This window comes from Podarcis bocagei, assembly GCF_964188305.1.
Source record: "Podarcis bocagei genome assembly, chromosome: 5".
Classification (NCBI taxonomy): Eukaryota; Metazoa; Chordata; class Lepidosauria; order Squamata; family Lacertidae; genus Podarcis; species Podarcis bocagei.
This window is the reverse complement of record NC_138129.1, coordinates 69,008,623-69,030,254: the sequence shown is the minus strand read 5'-3', so window position 1 is coordinate 69,030,254 and position 21,632 is coordinate 69,008,623. Positions and strand designations below refer to the sequence as shown.

The 21,632-nt window shown below is 41.1% G+C and overlaps 1 protein-coding gene across 5 annotated transcripts in view; it reads left to right on the top strand.

The window, feature by feature from the left end:
- Nucleotides 1-1,996: 1,996 nt before the first annotated feature.
- USP33 (ubiquitin specific peptidase 33) overlaps nucleotides 1,997-21,632 on the top strand; it is a 34,598-nt gene continuing 14,962 nt past the window's right edge. For 2 of the 5 annotated variants that reach the window (XM_081193698.1, XM_081193697.1), the window contains exons 1-11: nucleotides 1,998-2,154; nucleotides 6,166-6,286; nucleotides 7,039-7,092; nucleotides 9,617-9,679; nucleotides 11,180-11,317; nucleotides 13,901-14,003; nucleotides 15,042-15,111; nucleotides 15,752-15,865; nucleotides 17,181-17,259; nucleotides 18,041-18,440; nucleotides 20,212-20,352. In XM_081193698.1, the coding sequence (XP_081049824.1) occupies nucleotides 6,206-6,286; nucleotides 7,039-7,092; nucleotides 9,617-9,679; nucleotides 11,180-11,317; nucleotides 13,901-14,003; nucleotides 15,042-15,111; nucleotides 15,752-15,865; nucleotides 17,181-17,259; nucleotides 18,041-18,440; nucleotides 20,212-20,352 (1,243 nt within the window). In that variant the 5' untranslated portion in view covers nucleotides 1,998-2,154; nucleotides 6,166-6,205. Of the gene's footprint in view, nucleotides 2,155-6,165; nucleotides 6,287-7,038; nucleotides 7,093-9,616; nucleotides 9,680-11,179; nucleotides 11,318-13,900; nucleotides 14,004-15,041; nucleotides 15,112-15,751; nucleotides 15,866-17,180; nucleotides 17,260-18,040; nucleotides 18,441-20,211; nucleotides 20,353-21,632 lie in introns of those variants that run through there. The other 3 variants (XM_081193699.1, XM_081193700.1, XM_081193701.1) reach the window with 3 other exon arrangements.

Genomic DNA, 21,632 nt, shown 5'->3' with positions numbered 1-21,632 from the left:
GCCAATTGAGTTGAGTAAGGCAGGGAGGAGAGAATCTTAGCAGGTTTATTTTCGCCGCGTGCTTTGCGGAAGCTGCTGGCGCGTTCTGCTTCCATTCATTTGCAAACAGGGCGTGCTGCCATCACTCTAAGGCTATGATCTCATGCAACTTTAGTTGGGGCATAAACCCCATTGAACGCTGCAAGGTTTAAGCTCCGGTATATATAAGGCCTGTGTGAGCGACATAGCCAACTGCAGGTAAGGCAGGGATATAGAATTTCTAGCTTTTTAAGGACCGATTTAACAACTTTCCATTAACGAAATGCATCTGGTAGGTGACCATTATGAGCACCTTTATAAAAGTGTTACTGTGAGAATCTATTAACCTCCGATCCACCCCATCTGAAATTGGAGATGACGATACGGAGGTTACAAGTGTTCTTTCCAACCCACAGTATTAATAAGACTGACCACATGGCAGGCCTGTCATAAGCCACACTCCCAAGCTGCAACAGTTTAAAAACAATTCTATTATTATTTTTACACATGAAAGTTTACTGGGTGGCAAGAGACTTGCTGCTGTCAAAATACTGCAATTATAAATTTCTAGATTTCTCCATTATCTCCTAGAAGCAGTTGGCATTTTTGTCACTCTTCGGGATTTAAAAAGCTGTGGAAATGAACCAGCACCTAAGGCTGGTTTTAATTTCTAGCAAAAAATAAAAATCCTGCTTACAGAAAAAGGGCAATTCATTTAAATCCTATATGTTTCTCCTCAGAGGTAAGCCCAACGCAGTTCAATGTGATACATATCTCAAGGGAAAATCAATTTGGAATTACTACCTTATGACTTTACCCCAGCCCAAATGGGCTAGAGCCTCACACTCTCCATCCATCGACATGCATGCAGCTGCTGTGACTTTTAAATGTTGTTATACGCCACCTCAATCTCTGAGCGATGCGAGATTCCAGGGGTACCAAGCGTGCAAACTAGGGTCCTTTGGAACAATGAGGAACAGAGGACACAGTGGTGTCTTTATATTGTTTATATATGCAACCTAAATTCTACATGGAGGAGTCCACAGCATTCCTCCCCAAGAGATTTCTGTTCCTCTCTGGACTGCATCCTTGCAGCCCAAGAGCAAGAAGCTGTGCTCTCTGACCCATAACTCGCTTCTGTCTGCTTGTATCACACTGTTCCTCTTAAGCTTTCCTTGCCTCTGCCTTTTTAAAAACTGGCCAAAGTGCTAATGACTCATTTATCCCCAGGCCATCACTGCAAAGGAAATTAGGATGACCATTACCTTTCAACTCCTGTTGATTTCCTAGGATTAAGAAGTATCTAATAAACAACTTAGGAAATTTGCCCAGCATAAATGCTCATTAAATGTCTAGCACACAGGTCAAATGCACACATGAATTATCTTAAACACACATAAGTCACGCTATTTCCCGGTTCTAGCACCTCTAAACTTAATAAAATTATAACAGTCACTAAGCTCAGGCATTTAGCACCCACACACCTATAACAATTTTGTGTGTGCGGTGTGGGAAGAGAATTAATATTAGAATTTTTTTACGTCTATGGCCCATTAGTTTGCCGAGAAGGAAAACGGGCAGCAACCTCTTTCCGAGGTCAAAGGGAAGAAAAAAAACACGAAGAAACCAGGACGCACCTTCCCCACAAATCTTTGCCTAAACAGAACCACGTGTTTTCGCCACACCTCAGGCGTCAAGCCCTGTTCGAATTTCTCCACAACATTCAAAAGGACAAAGCAGTTCGGAACGTCCTCTTCCCACCGCAAAAACCCACTCATCCCTTTCCCCTCCCTTCTTATCTCTATGGTCCTTATTTCCCCACCCACCTTTAACGAACAGTGTGCTCTTGAAGGCGCGCACGCGCAAAAGAAGGTGAGTCGACCGCCGCCCTCTTTGTTTAGGGCAACATCGCTCCTCCTTTTTCTCCTCCTCCTCTCAGCCATCTCTCCACACCAGTGAAAGCGAGCGCTGCCATCTTGGTACGGGGCCCATTGCGAGTGACAGCCCGGCTTGGAGCGGTGCGGAAGGCCGCGGCCCAGTAAGAGAGAGAGGCGGGAAGAAGCGGAAGGCGGCGGCGGCGGCGCCTGCCTCTCTTGGACCTCCATCTCTTGGCGAGGTTGGCCGTGTGGGAGGCAGGTGAGGAGAAAAGGGCGAGCGCGCAGCGGCCGTTATAATGAAGCGGGAGGGCGGGAATGGGCGTTGGGATGCGAGGAAAGCGGCCTCGCAAGTTGGCCTGGAAGGCGGTATCCATCCGCCGGGGTTGCTTTCGCGGAAGAACCAGGTCTTTTAACCTTCCTGAAGAAGTAAACCCCATTCGGTTGAGTGGGGTTTATTTCACCTGAGGTAAAAGCGTATAGGGTTGCAGTCTTGAGGACTGGGGCCTCTCCGTCGGTTTATCGATGCTTCCACCCCTGTTGGAGGTGGTGGAGAACTGAAGTCCCATTTTCGAGATATGTTGATTCCCCATCCCTCTTTCTTTCTTTCTTTCTTTCTTGTTTTCTTTCAGTAGCCTCGATTTTTTTATTAACATCACACACCTGCACACTCCTTAGCTGTAAGCCAAGGATTGGTCCTGGAATTTTTTTCCCACTGCCAGCAGGTTTTGAGTCTGAAATAAGTCTTGGATCTTAAGGGAGTGAAAATGAAGGAATGGCACGAGAGCATGTACAGAGAGGTCCTTTCGAGAACAAAATGTCAATGCTAACCTAGGCTGTAACAACAGAAGCATAGTGTCTTGATCCAGGGAAGTCATATTCCCTCTCTGTTCTGCATCGGTCTGGAATATTGTGTCCCGTTCTGGGCACCACAATTTAAGAAGGATGTTGACAAGCTGGAATGTGTGCAGAGGAGGGTGGCCAAGGTGATTGAGGGTGTGGAAGTCAAGCCTTATGAGAATCAGTGGAGGGAATTTGGTATGTTAGCCAGGTAAAGAGGAGGCCGAGAGGAGATCTGATAGCCATCTTCAAATATCTAAAAGGCCAGCACACGGAAGATGGAAAAAGTTTGTGTTCTCCTGCTCCCGAGGGTAGGGCTTGAACTAATGGCTTCAAGTTACAAGAAAGGAGATTTCGACTAAACATCAGGAAGAACTTTCTGACAGCAGGAGCCTGTTTGACAGTAGAACATACTCCCACAAGAGATGGTGGACTGTCCTTCCCTGGAGGTTTTTAAGCAGAGCTTGGAAGGGCATCTGTCATGGATGCTCATGGGGGTTGCAGAGAGTTGTACTAGATGACCCTTGGGGTCCCTTCCAACTCTACAATTATATGAATGACGCCTCTAACCCTGTATAGCTGTAGTAAGGGAGAAAGGGGCTTCCAGGTCACAGAACGTGACTTCCAAACTAACCAGCACCCAGGTATTTCTCCCACCTTGGAAAGTGAATAAAAGCTATGCCTGTGTGTTAGATCCAGATACAAGTAGTTTTCCTTTTAAGGGTTATAATGTTGCTATTGATGTTCGATTTGTGAAGCTCAAAAGTGCTGGCGTGCCTTAAAATAGATACTTTGTTGGAGCAAAACTTAAAAACAAAAGCAAAATGTAGGCTTCCGTTCTCTTTTTATAGAGCTAGGCAGTCTTGACATAATATGTGCTGTTATGCCCTAGGGAACATTGTAATCTGGAAGAAGGGGCAAATTAGGAAAAATGTGACATTATACTATTTAAGGGCCATTAAGAAAATGTGTGTTTGTGTTGGGGTGGAGAGGAGAGGAAAAGAGAAAGGAGTGATACTTTTTCTCATATATCATACTGTACCTGGCCTTATAGTTCAGGTACTGCATTTAATAAATAATTGGGACATTTATTCTGTGCTGCAGAGCATCATAGAGAGAAAGCATGGTTGACAAACTCCACTGCAGTTTGCAGTAGTGCAGGGACAGCAGTTCTGCTGCAAAAAGATCAATCTGCAGAATATGCTGCGGGACAGCCAATTCTTTCTTTTAATATTCTTAAAGGATGTAAAGGGAGGATTCAGACAGCATGAAGCAGATTATATTTAAGAAACTTCTGTTTCCTCTTAATGTTATATACATAAGCACTTGGAATAAATATTGTTGTTATTGAGGCATTTGTAGAATTTAATGCAAACTCTGTTTATTTTATATGAGTGAGCTCTTTTTGGAGAAAGAGAGTAGGAAGAAATCAGCTTGGATAAATGTCCTCAGAAGGAAATAAATTATAGTTGATCCTTCCTAGTTTTTCTTCTGAGTTTTTAACTGCAGTTTTGTAAAACAAAAGGAATATTAATATGAGATAATGAAATCATTCCTTATGAACATCTCTGAACATACTGTGCATTGGATTTTTTGCTGAATACAATGGATATATATTTTTAAAATCTGAAAATGAGACACAAAAAACTGAATGCATATGTGCGCTCTCTCTTTCTCATTAAGAGGACATATATTTGGAAAAGATGAAATTATATATTCTGTTAGTCCAAAAATGTCAAGAGAACAACAGATGGGTTATTGGGTGTTAAACATAACATATGGTTAGCATTTTAATAGTAATTAGGAGTTGAATATCTCTGAGTTTGTGAAATTGCCAAGAGACAATTTCATAGAATGTTATTAAGAATAATCCAGAAACAACAGTATTATGAAGTAAAAGAGACCATTATTGATAATAGTTTCTGTGTCAAGGGTATATGTTTGCAACCCATTGTAAACATACAAAAAAAATATAGATCTTTATCATTGTAAGCTTGGAAGAGAGAAATTATGTATCATGACCATAACTACAATAATTTATGCTCTACATCTTCTGTTTTATATCCTGGGCTGATCCTGTTTGTATGATGAAAATAATAAATTACAATTGTTGGGAGGCTTCATGTAACATACAGCATACATACATATGTATGTTGTCATACAGCAGTCTAAATAAAGTTTATTTCTAGTAAGTAGCAAATAATTTGAGGGGGCAAAGCTCTTATGGTTCTCAGGATGCAAGTTGTCAAATTTCCTTTTGATACCTGATCTTTCTGCTCACTAAATTATTTAGATTGGGTTGCAATCTCCTTCACCATTTTTTCCTTTGTTAAAGAAATAACAAATATTTGCTGTTTTCTCAAATGATTTGAAAACTAGCTTCTGTGATTATTTGGCATTTGGATGTTTTAATCTATTAAATATACACTGGTTAACTCAGCACCTTTTACGATACCCTTCACAATGTGACATCCTGTTTCAAATGAATTTTTAATATCAGCCTTTGCATCATTAAACATGTCTTTCAGAATTATATTAGATGCCATGGTGTATAGCAGGAAGTTATGAAATAATCCTTTGATCTATTTAGGGAAGCAGGGATTGAACTGGGTTGTATCCAGTTGGTCTCCCTCTACTGTCAGAATATATCTGTCAGCAGAGGCAATTTTGAGTGAGTCTGTCTTTTCCATCCCCCCAATCTGCTCCAGAGGGTTAGGAGAGTTTCTGGATTAGATTGTGACAGTCACACCAACGGCTGTTTGGCATAAAATAAATTACCAAAAATTGCCTCCCACCCCATTCCACTGTTGGATGCCTCCCTTCATTGGAGGAGCACGACTTGGATACCACCTATTGGTTTTAGTGTAAATTAGAATAGGACCTACACTCAGTCCTTGCTTTCAGACTTCCCATAAGCATCTTGTTGGCCACTGTGAGAGCAGGATGCTGGACTAGATGAGCCAGTGGCCTGACTCAACAGGCTTTTCTTATGTTCTTATAAGTATGTTCCTATCTGTAATCTGGATACCACCAGTACCACTTCCCTCAATACAGTGGTACCTCGGTTTAAGAACAGTACGGTTTAAGAACGATTTGGTTTACAAACTCCGCAAAACCGGAAATAGTGTCCTGGTTTGAGAACTTTACCTCGGTCTAAGAACGGAATCCAAACGGTGGAAGGGCACTAGCGGTGCAAGGGCTCATTAAGGAAAGCACACCTTGTTTTAAGAATGGTTTCGATTTAAGAACGGACTTTCGGAACAGATTAAGTTTGTAAACCAAGGTACCACTGTATTTTGTTTTGTTATTTCACATTCATTTTTTAATGTTAGCATAAGTCATAGTGATGTGGTTTTGCCTTTACTAAAGCCTTTTTGCATGCTATCAGTTGTACAGACGTCTCACAGTACAATCACTATGTTTCCCTCTCAAGATGTAGATACAACCTGAATTTGGAAGAGACCACTATTAAAATGTCAGCACTAAGCAATGATTGTTCGCATTTGGAGTCTGTTGGTGAAATAACCAAGGAAGACTTAATACACAAGTCACATGTGAGTTTCTGCTGAGTACATTCCTTGATGGATTAACATGGACTTATTTTTGAATTAATGATCTTTGCCTTGAATTGTGCAATACGTTTTAGTGCTAGGTGTTACAACAGGCAGCCTGCTTGTTTTATTAATAATATTTTATTATATCCTGCCTTCCTCTAAAAGTATCCCAGGGTGGCTAGCATAATCATTAAATGAATGACCACAGGAAGAAGCCTTTTAAGCTAATCTATTTAGGTAGGAGTTTAGGTATCATATATTTATGTGCCTAAGTGGACATGGGATTTTGAAGCAGTTGCTAAAAAAATTTTTTTTTTTAATTATTTTTTATTAAAGTTTTTCTGTGGTACAAAACAAACAGATAAAGAGTTTAAGATTGGGAGACATGTAATACAGGCTTAAACGTTCTATTTTTAAATTGTAGTCCTACACACTTTCCTGTGACTAGGTCCCAACTACCGGTAACTTAGTTGTGTTTACTTTTGAGCATGCTTTCTATAGTCCTTTTTATATGGATATAGAGCAGGGGTCATAGAGAGTAACCTGTATCAGTGGCACCAAAGATGTGGAACAGCAGCTGATTTTGTAGAAACAGAATTTTTGTGTGAGTAAATATATAAAACTTGCAGATTCTCTGAAGTAATGAACAGATAAATATTTAGACTTTATAATATGAGAATAGGGCTTTTTGCCTTTTTGCTCCTTTCTGACAAATTTTATTAACTAACCACATCACTCTCTGCTTTTAATAGGGCACTTGCCAGGACTGTAAAGTGAAAGGACCAAATCTTTGGGCATGCTTAGAGGTAAGATGAAATTCCATTTATTATATACAACAGGAAAGAGGTTTTTTATAGAACCTTAAGTTTAAAACTAATAATTCAATGGCGAGAGCAGTATTCACCTGCCACTAGGCTTGGCTGGATTGTAGTGGGAACTGTGTTTGTGGAGTGGTTTCTTCAAGTGTCCTCTGCAGTGTGTCCTTGTGAGTTATAGGTTGTTCCCCTAACAAAGGCCACTTTTGAAACTACAGTTGGGCTGTGCTTCGAACTCAGCAATTGTGAGTTCAAGTCCAGTGTTCTGGCCACAGAATCCCATGTTGGATTTCAATTCTACCCTAAACTTGCAGTTCACACTGAATACCATAATTGAGCAAGTATGCTAAACAACCTCCATGCATGCCCTTTTGAGAAAAACATGTTTCAAAGATAATTTTGGCTGGGACACTGTATATAATATTTTGCATTTTGTTAAATAAAAATGCTGTTTTTAAAAAATAAAATCCCTTTTTGGAGAATGCAGTTGGCTGACAAAATGGGAGTGATAGGTGAAAAAACTGACAAACACTTAAATAAATAAATGTTCTTGGTAAAAGCTCACCTACTATTTTCACTTTAGAAAGAATTCTAATCAGAAATGTTTGGTATGCTATAAGTTAGTTGCCAGCTTTCTGCCATATAATCATTAAACTGTGTAGTTGTTCCTGCATAAGAAGTGCCACTTAAGTCACTGGACACTGTCTCCGCCTTTTGTGTGGATGCTTTTCTTTAGATTCAGAAAGGAGCCCCAGCAACCTACTGCTTGCTGTTGATTTCTAGTGTGCTGAATTTATTTTAAAATGCCAAATTAGTAATCATGTTCACTGTTTTTGTAATCTACAAAGCATTGCCATAATTATGTACATTTTCTTGTTTGAACTACTTGTAGATCCACCAAATTGAATGAAAATGATTTGTAAGGGCTTGAGAAAGCAAGACATGCCATTGCACTAGCTCTTGTAATTCTAGACTTTCTTGCACTGAAAACCTTTAGAGCTCTGTGGTCTGCATAATAATAAAGGTTTCATAATGTAGGTTATACAATCCATCTTAATGGTGTTCTAGTTGTTGCAATAAGCATCTTATTTAACCTTATTTAAGACATTATATGAAGGAAAAATAGCTACAGTTGCTACATTATTGACTAGATATGCTGCACAATATCTAATTTTTGTTTTTGGTTGTATCTAATGTCACCACTCAGCTGACAGTAAGCCTTCATCAGCAGAATGGGAAGAAGCACTTTTTAGTGATTTATCCTCCTCCATGCAGCCTCCCACCCCGACTAAATCTGTTCCTAAGAGTTGGGGAACCCTTCAGAGGAGGTTTGGGAGAGGCAGTGTGTGTGTGAAAATAGCTTTCTTCCCTGTTCCACTAAGGGAAGCCTTACCAACAGCTGAGTGACAGCATTGGATGCAACACTTCATTCTTATAAAGCAGAGGTTTTGAACCTTTTTGGGTCCACAGCTCCCTTGACCAACTACATTATTTCTGCTGCACCCCTTGGAGCTCAGGAGCCCTATTACATCACCCCTTACCTGAAGAGCCAGCAGCCCCTCATCCTTTCTGAACACCTTGTGGAGTGTTCCTCAGCCTCCTCTCTTCTCCCCTCTCCTTGGAAATCCTCTGGGCAGCTGCAGCAGCTGTCCCTGGTCTCTGAGGTGTCACCCCCCAGAAGAGAGGTGCCTCTTCCCACTGCCCCACTGGGGCCTGGGAAGCACCCCCTGGCCAGCCCCAGAGGCACCATTCACTTGGGAGCTTGTAGCCAGGGCTGCTGCAACAAACAACTGTGCAAGCCTTTGGGAGGCAGAGATGCAAGAGGGCATCAGAGGAAAGAGGGACAGAGGCTAGTGATGCCCGTGGCACCCCTGACCATTCAAGGCACCCCAGGGTGCCATGGCAACACTGATTGAAAACCACTGTTATAAAGGAAAAGTTGCTTCAGTTTGTGCGTTTAAATATCTTACTCTGCTTCCAAATTCTTAGCTTTCCATTTGAATTGAAGTTATTTTAGGCCGCAGTCCAGCAGTGGTTACCTCTGCAACACTTATTGGTCAACAGTATTGATACACTTAGCATTACAGCTCTGAATTATATTTCTTGCAGCTATGGGTAATTATTTATGCAAGTCTCAGTAAAAGATGTTTACCTGGGAATTGAAATTAGCCTGAAAGGTTGCACTGTAGAATTATTAACGTCAAGTAGAGTTTTGATACTGACTTACTATGTTGATTGAATCCAATCTAGGGAGCCCTTTTGTGTACCTTTTTACATTAATAGTTTCAACAGCAACTCATCATGCCTCATCAAAAACTGCTTTTGGCGATATTCCATTGCCCTAAGTTTTAGAAGAAGCATTCTTGGTGAAGTGGGATAATTACTCTTGAGCTGATAATATAAAGTGCCGCCCCATTTGTATCATACTGTGAATTGCTCCTGCTGAGGACTGAATTATGTGCCAACTACATCACTATATTTTGCATTTTGTTAATGATTCTGTTTTGTTTGACAGAATAGATGCTCATATGTTGGTTGTGGAGAATCTCATATAGATCACAGTACTATACATTCAGAGGTATGTATGTAAAAATACTTCAGCGTTTTGACAAGTTAACTCATCTTTAATTTGTAAATCTTTCTGGTGTGCAGAGATTACTTATATGGATGGTTGATAAACAGGGAGGTTAGATTTAATTTAAAATAAATAATTGCTTAATTTTGGCAAATATGAACAATGATGTCTTGTTCAATAAGCAGAACCTTTAATGGCTGAATACATAATTTAGATTCCAGCATTTAACTGTATTGTTCATGATAACCTTATTTTTACATTTATTGGCAGTTGGTGTAGGAAAATGTGACGCAACAGCTAGTATTTTATACCAGGGTAAATAGCAAGTTTTGGAGTTTAAAATGATGTTTTGGTTCATAATTTTTGTTGAAAATAGTAGTGGATACTATTTGGTTTGTGAATAAATTCCAAAGGCATTGTTCTAAGTAAAATGTATTTCCCAAATGTATTTGAGTTCATTTTAAGGAAGAAAGTTGATATGGAGAGGAAGCATGCAGTTGCAAAACACCTTTAACGTGAAGAACTAGCACAACCACATTCTTTTACCATTCTGCTGTTAAGAGCTGAAGCGGTCTCCATGGAGCCCAGGAAACACTTTTTCCTTTTTCTGTATCATGTGGAGTTCCACCTTGAACTCATTGCCTTCCAGTTGCATAGGCAGCACTGGGGGGGGGGGATGAGCTCCCCCCCACTCCCCCCTGCTCCATACCTGAATTGCTGTTATTGCTGTTTTCTTTCTTGCCCACCTAGAAATATATTTTGTCTCTTCTTGCCCTTACCCCATTTTTTCCAGGTGCCACCACTTCTCAGCTGCGTATTCCTATACAGTGGTACCTCGCAAGACGAATGCCTCGCAAGACAAAAAACTCGCTAGACGAAAGGGTTTTTTGTTTTTTGAGCTGCTTCGCAAGACGATTTTCCCTATGGGCTTGCTTCGCAAGACGGAAACGTCTTGCAAGTTTGTTTCCTTTTTCTTAACACCGTTAATACAGTTGCGACTTGACTTCGAGGAGCAACTCATAGAACGCGGTGTGGTAGCCTTTTTTGAGGTTTTAAAAGATTTTGGTGATTTTTGAAGCTTTTCCAAAACTTTCCCGACACCGTGCTTCGCAAGACAAAAAAAATCGCAAGACGACAAAACTTGCATAACGAATTAATTTCGTCTTGCGAGGCACCACTGTATATAAACTCCCCTCGTCAATCATAAGCCCCTTTGGGTTACAGTTTCAAGGCAGTTTGGAGCTTTTTATTTTCCTGCCAGCAGGTGATGGATGTGCAGCCTCTCATGTATACAATGGAGTTTTCATTGCCCTAAGTTTAGAATGTTAGGCTGTAGCTAGTTATTCCTATAACAATCTGTGCAAACATTACGTTTGAACCAAGCCTAGAAAGATATGCATTTCCATACAAGTAAAATGCAACAGTCCATACAAGCAAGACCCAATTCCTTCACAGTTGGTCTTACTGTATTAAAAAGATTTAGTAGCTGCATTTGTTTTCTAGGAAACAAATCACTGTCTAACGGTTAACCTTACCACATTACGTGTCTGGTGTTATGCATGTAGCAAAGAAGTGTTTCTTGATAGAAAACTGAAGTCTCATTCTTCAATGCAAAATGTTCGACTGTCTCACATCATACAGGTAATTAGACAACTTCACTATCTGGGATTTTATATGGGATTTTAAATTGATTTTTTTGCTGTTTATGTATGGTTTATGAGATGTTTCAATTACCGTATTTTGCACCCCATAAGACGCTCCGGCCCATAAGACGCACCTAGTTTTTTGGGGGGGAAATAAAGAAAAAAAAATTTATTTCCCCCCCCCAGGTGCGGGGCTGGAAGAACCAGGTCGGGGAACAGTGGGAAGGCACGCTCTGCCTCCCCGCTGTCCCCCGAGCTTGTGGGGCTGGCGATGGGGAGAAGTGCACCAGTCCCGGCAGGGCAGGCAGCTCTGCGCCGCCATCCCGAGCAGGGCAGGACTTAGCGCCCAGCTCGGGATGGCGGCGCAGACCTGCCTGCAGTCCCGGCAGGGCAGGCAGCTCTGTGCCGCCATCCCGAGCGGGGCGGGACTTAGCGCTCCGCTCGGGATGGCGGCGCAGACCTGCCTGCAGTCCCGGCAGGGCAGGCAGCTCTGCGCCGCCATCCCGAGCGGGGCGGGACTTAGCGCCCCGCTCGGGATGGCGGCGCAGACCTGCCTGCAGTCCCGGCAGGGCAGGCAGCTCTGCGCCGCCATCCCGAGCGGGGCGGGACTTAGCGCCCCGCTCGGGATGGCGGCGCAGACCTGCCTGCAGTCCCGGCAGGGCAGGCAGCTCTGCGCCGCCATCCCGAGCGGGGCGGGACTTAGCGCCCTGCTCGGGATGGCGGCGCAGACCTGCCTGCAGTCCCGGGACGGCAGGCAGCTCTGTGCCGCCATCCAGAGCGGGGCGGGACTTAGCACCCCGCTCGGGATGGCGGCGCAGAGCTGTGCTGGTCCCAGGACCGCAGGCAGCTCTGCTCGGCCACCGGGAGCGGGGCGGAGCTTCTCCCCCGGCTCCCGGTGGCCGGGCAGAGCTGTGCTGGTCCCAGGACCGCAGGCAGCTTTGCGCGGCCACCGGGAGCGGGGCGGAGCTTCTCCCCCGGCTCCCGGTGGCCGGGCAGAGCTGCGCTGGTCCCAGGACCACAGGCAGCTTTGCGCGGCCATCTGTAGCGGGGAGGGCTTCTCCCCCGGCTCCCGGTGGCCGCGCAGAGCTGCGCTGGTCCCGGGACTGCAGGCAGCTCTGCGCTACCCTTGGAGCCGGTCTCCCGAGGGTTGCGCAGAGCTTCCTGAAGCCTGGAGAGCGAGAGGGGTCGGTGCGCACCGACCCCCCTCGCTCTCCAGGCTTCAGCGAAAGCCTGCATTCGCCCCACAAGACGCAGGCACATTTCCCCTTCATTTTTGGAGGGGAAAAAGTGCGTCTTATGGGGCGAAAAATACGGTAATAAATCAGGTTTTTAGATTTCTTCACATAAACATTCAATAGATTATTTAAATAGATGTTTAAGAAAGCTATTAACAAAGCTTGTAGTACAGCAATTTTGCTTTAGCATCTTTAGAGTCCTAAATTCTTGATGATTTTACATTGGTTTGCATGGCAGTGTAAGCCAAATATGGTTTACTGCGACTACACAAACATGCAGGCTTTTGCAGAGCAGTTTGTAACCACTTTGCTCTTCTACAGTCCCATTTTGCTCCTGCATTGATTTAAGCAAAGTTAGGCTTAGTCTTAGTGTGTCGTCCAAACTCAGGTCCATAGTTAAGCTCTCTCTTCGTTAACCACAAGCTGTAGCCAAGCTTTGTTTGTGGTTTGGCTTATCACATCATGTGAGCCATGCCAAAGGCTCAATTAATTTTAGAATCTATATTCAAGAGGTTCAAAACTTCAGAGTGCTATATAAATGCTTATTAGGGTTCAGTCCTGTGTGTGTTTGCTAGGGAGTAAGATCTTTTGAATTGTGGGACTTACTTTTGCATAAACATTTATAGGATTACACTATTACTGTGTTTTAATTCTGAAAACTGATAGTGTAATATGTGCATATTTTAATACTTTATGATCACTCATAAAGTGGTCAGTTGCATCACTCATGGGGATCCAACGAGCCACTTCAAGCATGCTCTAGGCACAGCTCGTACCCAGTGGGATTTCTGCCTTTTTAAAAAATTAAACACAGTACAAATTGCTTTTGAAATTCCCCTGAGTTTTGAAAGTGCTTTGCCATATAGCATTGAGCGCTACCTTGAGAAATGGAACTCAAGCTCAGCTGGGAAACTTCATTTAAGAATTATGAAAATATATCCTTAATATACGGACATTCATAATAACTATTACTTTTTAAAGTAAAATTGAAAAATTGAATATGGTTGCTTTCATTAAGTAGTACTGCAGTGGTCAAACAGATGGCTATAGCCCTTGAGCAGGACCTGAGTTTATCAGCACTCTCCCCACTTGTGATCTCAGCAACTAGCCCTCAGTACATTCATATTTCTTATCTTCCTGTAAGAAACCTATGTTCTTGGATAAGTTATTTTAAAAAGTTGTGACATATACATGTCAGTAAACTATTGGCTTTGCATGTAAAACGTGCTTTAGAACTTGATATAAATAATGTTCATAGACTGATTTTAAATGATACACAAAGAAAAGTAAGATTTGCAGGAACAACACAAGGCTTCTCATGCTTTGTATCTTGATCTTTCCCAAAGGATATTAGGTTACCCAGTATCCCTACACTGAAAATTCCTCTAATTGCAACATTTGATGACCTTGATGTACAAGTAGATGAAGAGGATGAATTCAAGGCAAGAGGTAATATAACTGAAAGGTTCACCAAAATATTGTTAGTTGACACAAATTGTTAGTACCATATTCATAATTTCAATGAAATTTTATCTCATCAGTGGTTTCATGTGTGTTTTTATGTTCTTCTTTCACACAATTGTTTCATAGGTCCCATCTACCCCTACATCTCAGTTTTCTGACCCTAATTAGTTACCTATTTGGATAATAAACTTTGTCTGTTGAAATGTAAGTGTTCAGCTGGACATCTAGGGAGCTGGGTTGAGAGAGAAATTGGACATTTCTAAGGGTCTTGGAGAGATGCGGGTGGCGCTGTGGGTTAAACCACTGAGCCTAGGGCTTGCTGATCAAAAGGTTGGTGCTTCAAATCCCTGCGACGGGGTGAGCTCTCGTTGCTCGGTCCTTGATCCTGCCAACCTAGCAGTTCGAAAGCACGAAGTGCAAATAGATAAATATGTACCGCTCTGGCGGGAAGGTAAACGGTGTTTCCGTGCGCTGCTCTGGTTCGCCAGAAGTGGCTTAGTCATGCTGGCCACATGACCCGGAAGCTGTACGCCGGCTCCCTCAGCCAATAAAGCAAGATGAGCACCGCAACCCCAGAGTCATCCACAACTGGACTGAATGGTCAGGGGTCCCTTTACCTTTTAAGGGTCTTGGAGGGAGTGCAAGAATTTGTTTAGATCTGTGGTGACTGCGGTCAGTGATATAACTTAAAGACAAGATTAAAATGTTAGGAGAAATGAGGAGACACTTTTATTCAATTTATAAGAGCAGTGAGTAGAAGTTGAATTTCACAGATGTTGTCTCATTGGGTGATAGCCAAATAAGCCATACCCAGAGTAGACCCACTGAAATTAATTGGCTTGTGTCTGTTGATTTCAATAGATCTAGCTTAGTATGACTGATTTTGGATATCTCTCATTGAGTTCTGAGCTACTATGTATATATACAGGCTAAAATGTTGCTTTTAAATCTCTGTGAGAAACTCCCTACTACACATATTGTTACCTTTTTTTTGCTTGCTTAGCAGTTTTTCATTATTTGCAGGTCTGACAGGCTTGAAAAATATTGGAAACACTTGTTACATGAATGCAGCTTTACAAGCTCTTTCAAATTGGTAAGAAAAACAGTCCTCTTTGTAGGGCAGTGTGCTTTTCAGTTGTTAGAAATTCCAGATCAGCAAGAAGCTGTGTAGCATAAATATTACTATGTAGCATAAATATTACTATGTGAGCTCTATGGCCTATAGAACTTGCAGGAGGCACGTCCTGATCATATGCCCTTTCATAAGGCCCTCAAACTCATTAAATTAATGTGAGTTTTCACTTTGCAGATCGTCTCATAGTTATTTTACTAGCCTATGAAATGCAGGACTCTTCCTGTTTTCACTGATTTTCTGTGCTAACTCAAGTGTATCCAATTTCTTGAGGATAAAGAATGTAAAGAGAAGGATTAAAAGTTTAGAAAAGGCTTTTATTTTTTCTTCAATATTTATTGGTGTAGAAGCAGTGTGGTCATTTTGTTACACTGCATCTCATTTTATTAATATATTATTAAACAGATCTGTTACTGTTGCAATCAGATGCTGAAGGTGCAAGATGGTATCAGCCCTATCATGGAATCAAAGTGTCTCTTGCTAGAAAAATTGAGCTTATCTAGAAAGGAGCAGAGCTGTACCATATAACTGGGGTTGAAGTAATATTGACATATTTAGCACGGTCTCAAAAAACTAATGGTCTTTTCCCCTTTCTTGCCAGCCCACCATTAACCCAGTTTTTCCTTGACTGTGGGAGTTTAGCTCGTACTGATAAGAAACCAGCCATCTGTAGAAGTTATTACAAACTGATGACAGAACTCTGGCATAAAAGCAGGTATTGTGCTACTTCTGTACTGGCATAATTTTTCTAAATCAGCTTCTCACAAATATATTTTCAGTAGAATATTTTGTAAATGGTGAACTACATAAAATCTTAGAGTTTCAATGATTGTTTAGCAGAAAACATATGAAGTAGAACTGTATTTTTCATAATGTGCACACACTTGGAGTCATCTTCCCAATGACAATCTTACATCTGCTTATTCAGTTCCATAGTGGGTTATGACATGTAAATTATCCCACAATAATTATTATTACGATAATATAACATTGATCAAGCACCTGAATGGAAGGCCTACTGTAAGCAATTAGCATGTTTGTCTGAATTTGGCTGAGTTATTGAATACAGTGGTGCCCCGCAAAACGAATGTCTCGCAAGACGAAAAACTCGCTAGACGAAAGGGTTTTTCAATTTTGCGTTGCTTCGCTAGACGAATTTCCCTATGGGCTTGCTTCGCAAGACGGAAACGTCTTGCGCTTTTTTTTTAAAGCCGCTTGAAGAGGCGCAGTTGCGACGGACCGTGCTTCGCAAGACGAAAAACATCGCAAGACGAAAAGACTCGCGGAACGAATTCTTTTCGTCTTGCGAGGCACCACTGTAATGTAGGATCTCTGTTTGAAATGGGTCGCAATTTGAGTGCATTGTAATTTTTTTCTGTCTTTAGTTTGGGGCATTACCTATTGAAACAATAAATATCCATAAAGATTATGGATTACCTGGGTTGCAGAATTTTAAGCAGCTCTTGTATAATAAAATAAGAATTGATCTGATGAAGTCAGACAAGGTACATCTAGTGCCCCGCACAGCTTTCAGCAGTAACTAAAAAGATGCCTCTAATTGAAACTCACAATTTCTTTGACAGAATTCTTATTGTTTACTTTGGTATAGTTTGACTCAAAATATAAAAGACTGTGGCAAGCAAGCAAGATTTTGTGTCTATCTCAGATTGTTCTTAAGTTATGTGTATGGTACAGAATTAGATGTACACATGAATGAGTACAGTCTTGTGTGAAAGGAATAAGAAAGGATGCAGGAAATGAATATTTCATGATGCATGAAAGGCATATTGAGACATCAGTACTACCCCAAACAGTGTACCCAATCAATCACAGAATCAAGAAAGGAGAGAATAGGCCTATAATGTCATAGGATGCTGAGAGATTTTGTATCCAAAAGCAGTTTTAGAAACCTCTTGACATTTTGATTTGTTGGTTTAAAAACTATTGCAATTTGAATACTGTACTAGTAAACTGAAACATTTCAACCATTTGAAAAGTTGTAAATGCACTTAAATATTTTTTTCTTCCAGACCTGGAGCAGTTGTCCCTACAAATTTGTTTCAAGGAATTAAAACAGTTAATCCAACATTTCGAGGCTATTCTCAGCAGGTAAGCTTTTCTTAAGGCTTCCTCTATGCATACTACAGGAAAATTTTATTTAGTAAAGTTGCAAGGTTCAAAGAAATGGAAATTGTAAAATAATACATTTCACTTTGGGTTCTTGGCTAGCCCCTGGATGATGTTTACAATCCATGCTGTTTTTCCCCCTTCTTGATTTATGAATAAGAGTAGTTGATAAAATTCTGCCTAGGTCCAAAATTACACAGTCATAGCCAATGTCGCTGTTCTGCTACTGCAGCAGACGTCTGCATGAGCAATGGAACTTCCCCTCATCTCCCCTGCTGCCCATCACACACCCTCAGAATCTGCTCCAGAGGAGTTTCCAGAGCAGACTTTGGAGCTATGTGGAGAGAGGAACAGGAAGTCTCATTGCACAAGCAGAATTCTGCAGGTGCAGCGTTGGATACAACCCATAAAGTGTAATGTGAAAATTTAGAACAGTTTAAATCCAGCTACAGACCACAATAGGGAACTAGGAGCTTTTATTTTGTCATAAAATAAAATATAAGAAGAAGAAGCAATAAAAATAAAAGTAATACAGCATGTAGCATAATGCATTACATTTGCTACAACAGGCAGAAAAATCATTAATTGGTCTGCCAAGACCGTCAGCAATTTTCAAGTGATCCGGGGTTTGTGGGATTTGGAATCACTGCTGTAAACCCAAAGAGTTGATTGAAAGTTGTTTTTAGCATTATTGAATGGCTAGCACCATTGGAGTACTCATCTGAATAAAGCACAATGCTGTACCTACCATTTTAAATTTCAGGATGCACAGGAATTTTTGCGTTGTTTGATGGATTTACTACATGAAGAGTTAAAAGAGCCTGTTATTGCAGTAGAGGATAGTATCCCAGCAAATGAAGAGAGCATGGAAGAAGAGAAGAGTCAATCGGATGTAGACTTTCAATCATGCAATAATACTGATAAGGTAGAAAATGAGGCTTGGTCAAAATCTGTGGCAGAGGACCAAGCAGAGGACACAATGTTAATTCAGGATGATGAAAATGCATCCAAAGACAATCAGAAAGAGAAATCCTTGTGTACCAAGATGAACAAAGCAAGCTCTGTGGAAGACATAGAAAAAGACATATACAATTTCTTTGAAACGGCTGAATTTTTGAACAATCAGGAAACAGTGAAGGTGCAAATACACAGCAGATACTCAGGTGATTGTATGGCTATTAATTAGAAAAAGTGTTGGGTAATAGTTTGGTCACATCTGTTACAAAATTCAATTCCACCTAACTACATGCTACAATGTTATTTTACTGATTTTGATCTCGTTTGTAGCTCTTACAGGATAGAATATTTTTGAATTTGTTGTTGACTTGGCAGCAGTGGATATAAACCATTTGTTTTTGTATGATCAGCTGTTATTAGGATGGGTTGCCGCAATTTTATATTAAAATGGCCAAGTTCTGTCACTCTGTAATAGAACAGATAGTACAAGACTTTGGGGAGGCACTAGTCTGAATTCTACCAGCAACAAAAGCAAGTGATAGTTACTCTGGTTTCCCCTTATTTATTTATTTATGTAAGTGTTTCTGTACTGCCTTCTGCTAAAATATCAGGTTGGTGTATGGAAATATAAGAATATTAAAAACGTTGAAAGCATAACAGAACAATGATTAAAATGATTGCCTACTAGGAAAAAAAAATAGTAAACAACAGGATAGGCCTGTCGGCATAGCAAAGTTTTCAGGAGGTGCCTGACAGTTAAAAACAAGGATGCCTGCTGAAGACACTTAAGTGCTTGACTTTGGTTGAGAGCAGTTGGGCCTCTGTAACACAAAGGAACTAACAGTACTCCTCCAGGTAAAATTAATAAAATGTGTCCGGTGTTTGCATAAAATGACACAATTTTGAACTGGAGCTCAGTGTTTGGGTTGGGATATTAGCTGCTTCATTCTGCACTCGGTAGCTCTTCCCAAGGGCAGACCCATATAGAGCACATTGCAGTAATGCAGTCTTGAAGTTACCAGTGCATGGGCTGCAGTCACCATGCTGTCCAGATACTGCAGCTAGTATACCAGCCAAAGCTGGTTGAAGGCACTCCCAAGGTCTCTTGGGCTTCCAGAACAGTTGCTAGTTGACCACAGTGGTTGGAAGAAGTTGCTTCCAGCTCTGTTCCAGGAGTGACATGTGCTTTCACTGCTTTCTCACGTTTCTCTGTCGAGTGATAGCAACATGGTTGATTCAGTTTAAGGATAAGTGCACTTTAAGAGTGAAGTAAACCACTTGCCATGAGAAGGGGCTGGAATGGAGTGGTGTGTGTAGGTGATCATTTGTGTATTAGGGAAATGAGTATTTGCTCATTTACTTGACAGTTTCTACCCCCACGTTGGCAGAAATGGAAAGTTGTTTGTGTAATTAGATGAGCTTTTCTTTGCAAACTGAAATTGCAAACTTACATGTATGTGCATTTTTCACAGCAGAAGCTATGCATTTTCTCTAAGTTAAGATTAAAGAATGTGAAGACCCCATGGCAATATTGCTGAAATACCTGGTTGACGCTAGACATTTTAGCCAGTATGAAAGCTGCTGCTCTTGTCTGTATGGGGTAAAACATTTGAGCTGAATGATGTCTTGGATGTGGCAAAATACACACTTTTTGTAGTTTCTAAACAATCTTTCCATAGTGTCCCTCTTCCTTCACTAGTCCCTGCTCTATTTTCCTTCGCAACTTCTAATTTTTCATTTGCTTAATTTTTCCATCGTGGCAGTTTTGGTTCATATCCTTTTCCATTCTTCCTTGGTTCATTTTCTACCCTGCTCATGATTCCGGGTTTTTTTCTTTTTCTTTTGAAGGGCATTGTGACTCTGCTTCTTAAACTTAATAACAAATAGGACTCTGGGCAGTTAAAGTTAATTTTTAACTCCGTCCTCTTGGTTCATTTTAATTTTGTAATACTTATTTGGCTAAAATGTGTTTTACAGACTATATCAATGATGTCCATATGAATGATGTGTCTATGCCACAAAGTTTTCCTTCAAAAGATGGGGGGAATGCACGTTTATCAACCAGCCCTCCCAAATCAGGTACTTTCTGGTCTGGACTGGGACCCTTGAACAAAAAAGGTATAGCATTCCCTAATGTTACTTGGTGCTTTTCTCCTGTATTGGTCCTAACACTTTTAAATGATTAAAATAACAACATTAAGTTGCTTTATTCACCCACCCCCTTTCATCAATTCATATTGGAAATGAATTTTAGTCTTTCAGTATTACACTGTGGTCTGGTGGGTGTCAGCAGTGAGACTGGACATTAAGAACTCTTTATTTGTTCCCATGCCCCATACTATTTTGAGGGCTTTGGGTATCTCATTCCATCAACAAAATGCTAAGACAATAACATAAACGGCAAGCACAAGATTTCTGTCTAGGGACCAAACACTAGCACCAAAGCCTCTATTTATTTACTGCATGTCTCTGGGGAGTTGCATCATTTTGGCAAATTTGTCAGAGCAGCTTAAAATATCCTATTGTTTTCCAGTCACATTTTATTCCTTCATCTGCTTCGTTTCTTTTTCATACTTTCATGTAGCCAGTTCTTTTAAAAGCTAGTTAAGAAAATTCTCTTACAGTTTGTATTTAAACTGTCTTTTATTTTGTTTCATAAGATGCTTTTGCACATTTATATCTCCATTGCCTGACGCACAGGAGTTTTCTTCTTCTGACACATACATAGTAGTAGGGATAGAGCGACATACAGTCTCTCTGGATTGTGCTGTGGACACTGCATGTGAGGCTGTCTTTGTCTGGGTCTGTACATGCAGCAGAATGAGGTGAGAATTTAGTGGCAGAGGGTTTAGTGGCTGAGGTGATAGAATGGACTATGCCAGTTCAGGTTACAGGTGCAGAATCACATTCTGAATTTATTTTAAGTGTCTTTGTAAATAGAAAACTAGCACAGCAGGAGAGGGCTAGGTCTGAATCTTTCCCCTGAATCTGTTAGTTTTCTACTTTCAGGGTGTGTTTACATGGAGAAACACTTAAAAAGGTTTATCTCCAACCTGCAGTCTGAAGTAGTGCAGTCCGTTCTGCTATCATATTTTGCTGCATGTACAAGGCAAGGCCTTTGTCTCCCATCAAATCTGAAAGATCCAGTGATTTGGTCAAAGCCAGAAGGCTTGCAGAAACCATAATAGAACCCTTAAGTCATTTGTTGTCTATACCAAATTTCCTTATTAGATATAATTTTTGTGGGACAGCCCTGTCTAGAAGTTGCATTTTGTATAGTCGAAGAGTTGGCTGTGTTCTTATCACCATCTGTCATGCAGATTTGTGGCATGGGAGCAGTGAGGTCTTGTGCCAAAGACCCCATGTTAATGTGAAATGTACTTAATGTATGTTTTGTG